This window comes from Marmota monax, unplaced genomic scaffold, assembly GCF_021218885.2.
Source record: "Marmota monax isolate L192 unplaced genomic scaffold, Marmota_monax_Labrador192_F-V1.1 WCK01_AAM20220418_F8-fsc00006, whole genome shotgun sequence".
Taxonomy (NCBI): Eukaryota; Metazoa; Chordata; class Mammalia; order Rodentia; family Sciuridae; genus Marmota; species Marmota monax.
Genome location: NW_026693712.1, coordinates 4,408,683 through 4,417,671, shown reverse-complemented (window position 1 = coordinate 4,417,671; position 8,989 = coordinate 4,408,683). Strand labels below are relative to the sequence as shown.

The 8,989-nt window shown below is 40.5% G+C and overlaps 1 protein-coding gene across 1 annotated transcript; it reads left to right on the top strand.

The window, feature by feature from the left end:
* Positions 1-6,679: 6,679 nt before the first annotated feature.
* Positions 6,680-8,743, top strand: LOC124103627 (rac GTPase-activating protein 1-like). The gene is given in 2 exon segments (XM_046460335.2): positions 6,680-6,897; positions 6,899-8,743. Coding segments are annotated over 2 exon segments (1,884 nt in total). The 5' UTR covers positions 6,680-6,712; the 3' UTR covers positions 8,598-8,743.
* Positions 8,744-8,989: the final 246 nt, after the last annotated feature.

Sequence of the window (8,989 nt, the reverse complement as noted above, 5' to 3'; positions counted from 1 at the left end):
AGTGATGTTTAGGAAGTATTATAGGATTTTTCAAAGCAGCAAATTGTTGCCTTTTTGCTCAAGTACCTAAAACCTAAGAAATCAATATTACACAAGAAGAGTGGCAGATCTAAGATTATAGTGCTTGGAACTGCCAGTGCTTAGATATCTGGCATAGGATGAAGAATTTGACCAATTCTTACAAATATGTGAGATTCTAGGTTTTCAAAAACATATTGGGGTCATTTGAAAATCTTAACAAATAACTCAAATGAAACTAATTTCTTAGCCCAAAACAAATTACTTCATACTTGATTCATTCTTTGGAATTGAAAGTATTTTATATCACATTTGGAGCCAGGCATGGTGGTACACTCCTAAAATCCCGGCTACTCAGAGGACTGAGGCAGGAGGATTCTGAGTTCGAGTCCAGGCTTGACAACTTAGCCAGACCTTGTCTCAAAATAAAAAATAAAAAGAGCTGGGATGTAGCTCAGTGGTACAGTAACTATCTAGCAGGTGGAAGGCCCTGGGTTCAATTTCCAATATTAAAAGAAAAAAATAAATCACCTTTAGACTTGAGTTGATCATAACCTTATCCAACAAACAGGGAAGAGTTAGGAATACTTTCAGCCAAGTTTGGTGTTTATATATTTGAAATATTTTATTTTTCTAAAACTAGAGAAATAAAATGAGTTTTGAAAAAAAAAATACCGAAGAACAGAATAAAATTTGGTATCAGTTACCCTGTAAAAAAACAACAACAAAACTACTACCATTTCACTCACCAAGGTTCAGATAGATGGGGCTCCATCTAGGACTGGTCTTTGCTTTCTATCTTAACTGGAGGCCCATTCCTGGGGAGAATTGCTGGAGGTGGAGTTGGCAAAGATAAGCAGTGTTTGTGAATGTGAAATGTGAGCTGAGAGGTAAAGGCCACCTCCCCCCCACCCCATCCCATCCCGCCCCCATCCCTTCCTGGCCTTGTTCTGCCTTCTCCTCAGGCCCAAACCCAGATGTGAATGCAACAAGGTGCCTTCTCCCTCCACCTGGCTTGGGAGATCACACCCACTGGGTCTGGTCCAGACTTGCTCAGGTGAGAGCTATCAAACCAGGGAAAAGCAGCTGAGCCCAGGGAACTGGTGGGAAAAACTTTTGCTGAGAGAGGGGGTTGTCATTCCTGATATATAAGCAATGTGTGGTATGCAGACTGCTCTGGGTTTTGCACGGGGAGAACAAGAGTCACCAGACAAATGCAATTATCAAGGCAACTCAGCAGAGAGAGCCCTGGACTGCCTCCCATGGATAGAAACTGAATGGCCTCTGGGAGCTGACCTGTGGCTGACCCAGCTTCCTGGTTCCTACCCAGGATCTTTTTTCTCTGCTTACTTCTTCCTATATGGTCTCTTCCCTTTTTCTTCTTTCTGCTGGTGGGTTCTTAATGTGGTCTGTGGATCTAATTGTGTCTTTCTGTCTTCTCTTGGATCAGTGCTTTATAACTTCAGTGTGCTAATAATTGAACCCTTCCCCTAATACAAAGAATGACTCAGATCCAGCTCCCTGGGAGAGGCCCTGGAGGTGCAAGTGAGCACAGGGTGGGTGGGAAGGAGTGGAGATCACACATTATTTATCCTTTGAAGTTTTCTATAACCTAATGACTTTAGAGAGAGTAGCAATGGATACCCTGTAATCAATAATAACAAAAACTAAAACTGTCTACGTGAGTTGTTTCTCTAAGTTCTATAGATACCTAAGATGAGGGAAACCACATAAAAACAGGGATAACTTGCTTAATTAAATATGTACAACAATTGGGAAAAAATAATATTGGCTCAAGGTTGTTAATGGTTACCACTATCTATTTTTTTAACATTTTTAAATTTTCAATGGACCTCTATTTTATTTATATGAGGTGTTGAGAATCAAACCCAGTGCCTCACACATGCTAGACAAGTGCTCTACCAGTGAGCCACCATCCCAGCCCCACCACTACCTATTTTAAGTGGAATAAAATTATTCTTTTTAATGATAATCATTGAGCCCATGATGATCCCTGTCTGTTTTTTCCCTTCCTTCCTTCCTTCCTTCTCTTCTTTTTTTTTTCTTTTCCCTCCCCTCCCCTCCCCTCCCTTCCCCTCCCCTCCCATTCCCTCTTCTTTTCTTTCTTTGGTAACAGGGATTGAACTCAGGGCACTGGACCACTGAGCCACATCCCCAACTCTATTTTGTATTTTATTTAGAGACAGGGTCTCATTGAGTTGCTTAGCACCTTGCCATTACTGAGGTTGGCTTTGAACTTGCTATCTTCCTGCTCCCAAACCACTGGGATTACAGGCATGTGCCACTGTGCCTGACTTTTTTTTTTTTCTTTTGGTCTTGGGGATTGAATTTAGGGGCACTAACCTACTTCACCAGCCATTTTTGTTTTTTATTTTGAAATGGGATCTTACTAAGTTGCTTAGAGCCTCACTAAATTACTGAGGCTGCCTCAAACCTGTGATCCTCCTGCCTCAGCCTTCCAAGTAACTGGGATTATAGGCATGCATGACCATGCCTGTTTTTCTTGACAGCATTCAAGCACTTTATCATCCCCCTCTTTTTTTTTTACATATACACACAGATTTGGGTTTTTTGTTTTGTTTTGTTGGTAGCAAGGATTGAATCCAGAGGCGTTTCACCATTTACCTACATCCCCAGCCCTTTCTTTCTTTTCTTTTCCTTTATTTATCTTGCTAAATTGCTGAGTCTAGCTTTGAACTTGTGATCCTCCTGCCTTAGCCTCCCGATCTGCTGCTGGGATTACAGGTATGCAGCCACAGTGCCTAGCATAAACACAGTTTTAAAAGTTGAAAAGTTGAATAATTCTACAAGTTTTGATACAAACAAATGAAAAAAAAATCCAAGTTGTTCCCCACTTCTCCCCGAAGCTGATCACCCTACCCACATCCCACTTCCACTTCCCATTTCCCAGATCAGTGCTTTAAACTGTTTTGTCTCATTCTTTTGATGCTCACCTCCATGTCTCTAAACAATATTCTTTTTTTTTTTTTGTAGGCGGGTACCAAGATTGAACGCAGGAGCACTCGAACACTGAGCCACATCCCCAGCCCTATTTTGTATTTTATTTACAGATAGGGTCTCACTGAATTGTTTACCGCTTTGCTTTTTGCTGAGGCTGGCTTTGAACTTTTGATCCTTCTGTTTCAGCCTCCCGATCCGCTGGGATCATAGGTGTGCGCTAGAGCTCCTGGCTCTAAATAATATTCTTATTGTACCACTTTTTAAATTTTCCCTTTTAGGTATTACTATGGATTTCACATTATGGGAGATGAGGAATAACATGGATTCTTTCTGTTGGTGGATTCTTAATTTGGTCTGGGGATCTAACTGTAAAATAGCAATTAAATCTCACATGGATAGTCAAAAAGTTTGTTCATGTGCCAGCAATAAAATCCACATCATGATTGCCATCTGGTCAAAAGTAATTGTAAGATGCCAAAATAGAATGGGCATCATGCCTGTACACACACACACATACACACACACACTCTGCCCTTGGCACATGAATTAGCTTTTCATCACTGTGATGAAATACCTGAGAAAATCAACGTGGAGTAAAAATTTATTTTGGTTGTAGTTTCAGAAGTTTTAGTCCATGATCAGCTTGCTCCATTCCTTTTAAGCTCGAGTGGAAGCAGAAACATCACAGTAGAAAGGTGTGGTAGAGGAAAACTTTCACCCCATGGTATTCAGAAGCATGATGCCTGGGGTTAGGGTGGTGGGTGGGGAGAAAATGGCCAGGAACAAGATATAATTCCCAAGGGCATACCCACATCGACCCACTCCCTTCAACTAGGTTCCACTCCCCACAGTCCACTCTGCTATGTGCATCAATGGGTTAATCCATTGTTGAGGTCAGAGCCCTCCAGAGATCTGATCTCTTTCTAAAAGCTCCACCTCTAAGCATTGCTGCCTTTGGGAGGAAGCCTTCAACACAGGAGCCTTTGGAGGACTTTCCAGATCCAAACCATAGCAGTACATGAACTATGGTGTATAAAAGAAAAGCAGCTTAAACAAAGTGATTTTTAAAGGCTGAAAAATAAAAGAGTGGACAAAATAAACTAGAAGTAAGTAAAAAGAAAGCAGGGTTTTCAAACTTAGCATCAGGCAAAAGGAATTCCTATCAAATTAACAGGAAATGAGACCAAGTAGGGCTACTAATAATGTTAAATGGTATGCTTCATAATAGCAATACGATAGGTATGGATATGCATACCTGTGATATACACAGTAGCAATAGTCAAAGAATGGAAACAACAGGAGATAGGCGTTGATTTATATTAAGAGATTTTACTTTGCATCTCTGGATCCAAGACAGATCAAGTAAACAAAACAAAAAGAACAGAAAAGGATATAAGGATATGGACAGCCAAGGAACACAATAAGATAGGGCTGGTTGATAGGTCACATTTTGTTGAAAGTAAGATACTATCAATTGTCAAATAATACGATTTTAAATGTGGCACTGAGAAAATATCAGTGAAACTGCCAAAATGTATTTTAGTCCTTAAAATACGTCAAGCAGTCTCCCTATACTCTGCTGGTTATAAATTGTATTTCATCTATTCTGAGGAACTTTGTAGTTTCTCCTAAATTCAGGTGCTTTGATTGGTGTGCAACAGGTTTTCTCTTGCACATATCTTAAGAGCTAATTTCACTTAAGTTACTAGATTATTGTTCTTTTTTATCTTTTTTTTAACAGAACCTTTATCTTTTAGGGTTCTGTCAAATCTGGTTGTTCTTCACAAGAAAATGTGCAATTATGGTAATTCTTCTAGTAACAATATTTACTTTACAAATGTCACATTTATGCTTTTTCTGCTTTGTTTCCATGCCCTTCTGCATACCCAATAACTTTCAGTTTCAATACAAGATATACTGTAATTTTTTTTCAACCACATTTATTTATTTATTTTTTAATTTTTTAATATTTATTTTTTTTAATTTTCGGCGGACACAACATCTTTGTATATGGTGCTGAGGATCGAACCCGGGCCGCACGCATGCCAGGCGAGCACACTACCACTTGAGCCACATCCCCAGCCCCTCAACCACATTTAAAATAGCAATTAAACCTAACATGGACAGTCAAAAAGTTTGTTCATGTGCCAGCAATAAAATCCACATCATGATTGCCATCTGGTCAAAAGTAATTGTAAGATGCCAAAATAGAAAGATGAATTTCCATCAGGGATTTTAAAATGCAAGAGAAGGAAATTGTGACTTAGAATCTTTGAAACGTAGTATATTATGTTCCATTAAAATGAACCTTCATTTCAAGTACCTATGGGAAGCTGATCATATGTTAAGGCTACAAAAAACCTGAACAAATTTCACATTTTCTAATGCAGTCAAACTAGGCTTACAAGCAATTTCACAATATTGGCCCTTCTACCCAAACCTGCAAAGAGAATAAATCTTCCTGTATAACTCTTGGCTCAAGGGAAGTATGCTCAAATACTAGGCAACCTTAATGTGTAACAGGACAGCAGTACACACAAAATTTATGGAGATATTAAAATTTCAATCCAAATTTTTAATTTAATCACTGAGATTCTTGAATTTTTCAGGAGAAGAGAATTGTTATTTTTGTTTGTTTGTTTTGTCAAATAATAAATGAATATTTTATTTTTGGAACAGGGTCTTGATAAATTGCCCAGGCTGGCCTGAACTTGTAATCCTCCTACCTAAGTCACCCAAGCAAGGAGCTGGGATTATAGGCATGCAACACTATGTCCAGCAATGAATATTTTAATTTTAAGGATTAACAATGAGAAAAATAAATAGCATGTATAATTTCTAAATCATAGAAGGCAAAGGAGCCATAATAAATTATAAGGGTAAAACTGGGCACTTTACCAGCTTTACCCTGGTGCATGCTTGTACTTCTAGCAACTAGGGAGGTAAAGCAGGAGGATATCCATTGGAGGCCAATCTCAGCAATTTAGGGAGACCCTATCTCAAAATAAAATTAAAAAAAAAAAAGAAGAAAGAAAGAAAAATAAAAGAAAGTATAGAAATATAGGAAAGAGTTTTCAGATTAAAATTTTAATAACTGCAAATGTTATTTACAAGAGGCACATTTAAAACCTGACATACAGAACTTGAAAATAAAATGACAGAAATCCCTAATCTGAATTCTAAATACAGAATGAATTTGGTGCTGCTACATTAATATCACACAAATTAGACTTTAAGGGAACATCATTAGCAGGGATAAAGAGAGTCATGAATCATAAAAGTACTCATTCATCAAGAAGATCTAAAAATTCCAAACCTGCCTACTTCTAACAAAATATGAGTGAAATTTGACAGAATGACAAAGAGAAATTAATAAATTTATGAACATTTGGGGGGATTTTTACATAGCTCATTCAATAATTAATAGATGAAGTAGACAAAAATGACTGAGGTTTAAATTATGTCATTAGCTTCGCCGTTGGGTGAAGCGCAGAGGGAAGTGGAAGGCCGCCCAGGTGGGGCCGGGTGGACCTAGAGGGGTGCGTTTTGGGGACTGAAACTAGGTGCGTCTGGCTTTGGATTGTTGTAGGAAGGAGAGCGTCCGACCCGTTTGAGACAATGTCTTGCTAAATTCTTGAGGCTGGACTCCAACTTGCAGCTCTCCTGCCTTGGCCTCTGAAGTCACTGGGATTGCAGAAAGGTGGATACCACAATGCTGAATTTGCGGAACCTGTTTGAGCAGCTTGTGCGCCGGGTGGAGATTCTCAGTGAAGGAAATGAACTCCAATTCATCCAGTTGGCAAAGGACTTTGAGGATTTCCGGAAGAAATGGCAGAGAACAGACCATGAGCTGGGGAAATACAAGGATCTTTTGATGAAAGCAGAAACTGAGCGTAGTGCTCGATGTTAAGCTAAAGCATGCACGAAATCAAGTGGATGTAGAGATTAAACGGAGACAGCGAGCTGAGGCTGACTGTCAAAACCTGGAACGACAGATTCAGCTGATTTGAGAGATGCTCATGTGTGACACATCTGGAAGCATTCAACTAAGCGAGGAGCAAAAATCAGCTTTGGCTTTTCTCAACAGAGGCCAACCATCCAGTGGCAATGCTGGGAACAAAAGGCTGTCAACCATTGATGAATCTGGTTCAATTTTATCAGATATCAGCTTTGATAAGACTGATGAATCACTGGATTGGGATTCTTCTTTGGTGAAGAATTTCAAATTGAACAAGAGAGAAAAGAGGCGCTCCAATAGCCGACAGTTTGTTGATGGACTCCCTGGTCCTATAAAGAAAACTCGTTCCATTGGCTCCACAGTAGACCAGGGAAATGAATCCATAGTTGCAAAGACTACAGTAACTGTTCCCAATGATGGTGGGCCCATTGAAGCTGTGTCCACTATTGAAACTGTGCCATATTTGACAAGGAGCCGAAGGAAAACAGGTACTTTACAACCTTGGAACAGTGACTCCACCCTGAGCAGTAGACCTCTGGAGCCAAGAACCCAGAATGAGAGTTCAGGCATACCACAGAGTAACGGAGGGATGCGCCTTCATGACTTTGTCTCTAAGACGGTTATTAAACCTGAATCCTGTGTTCCGTGTGGGAAACGGATAAAATTTGGCAAGCTGTCTCTGAAGTGTCGAGATTGTCGAGTGGTTTCTCATCCAGAATGTCGGGACCGCTGTCCCCTTCCCTGCATTCCTACTCTGATAGGAACACCTGTCAAGATTGGAGAGGGAATGCTGGCTGATTTTGTGTCCCAAACTTCTCCAATGATTCCCTCTATTGTTGTCCACTGTGTAAATGAAATTGAGCAGAGAGGGCTAACTGAGACCGGCTTGCATAGGATCTCAGGCTGTGATCGGACAGTAAAAGAGCTGAAAGAGAAATTCCTCAGAGTGAAAACTGTACCCTTTCTCAGCAAAGTGGATGATATCCATGCCATCTGTATCCTTCTAAAAGACTTCCTTCGAAACCTCAAAGAACCCCTTCTAACCTTTAGGCTAAACAAAGCCTTTATGGAAGCAGCAGAAATCACAGATGAAGATAACAGCATAGCTGCCATGTACCAGGCTGTTGGTGAACTACCCCAGGCCAACAGGGACACATTAGCCTTCCTCATGATTCACTTGCAGAGAGTGGCTCAGAGTCCAAACACTAAAATGGATGTTACCAATCTGGCTAAAGTCTTTGGTCCTACAATTGTTGCCCATGCTGTGCCCAATCCAGACCCAGTGACAATGTTACAGGACATCAAGCGTCAACCCAAGGTGGTAGAACACCTTCTTTCACTGCCCCTGGAATACTGGAGTCAGTTCATGATGATGGAGCAAGAGAACATTGATCCCCTGCATGTTATTGAAAACTCAAATGCCTTTTCAACACCACAGATACCAGATATTAAAGTGAGCTTACTGGGGCCCGTGACTACTCCTGAGCACCAGCTTCTCAAGACTCCTTCATCCAGCTCCCTATCCCAAAGAGTCCACTCTACCCTCACCAAGAATACTCCCAGATTTGGGAGCAAAAGCAAGTCTGCCACCAACCTAGGACGACAAGGCAACTTTTTTGCTTCTCCAATGCTCAAGTGAAGTCACGTCTGCCTGTTACTTCCCAGCATTTACCAACTGCAGGAAAGGGCACACCTGTACTCTCTGCTCTGCAGCCTCCTGTACTACTTTTAGCATTCTCCAGGCTTTTAATCAAGTTTAATTGTGCATGAGGGTTTTATTAAAACAATATATATATATCTCCCTCTTCTCCTCCTCCAGTAACATTTTATCAGCCCCTTGTGCTGGTTGTTGTTGGGAACTTTCAGATGGGAGATCCCTATAGGGGTTGAAGGAGAAATATGGAATTGTGGTTCTTTTGGGGTCAGGAGGCATCCCTTTGCCTTGAAGCCAAATGCTGCTCCTGGAATGACTTTTCTCTAGTGTTATTTAACTCATCTCCATGAGACAATGACAGAAACCCTGCCTCTTTG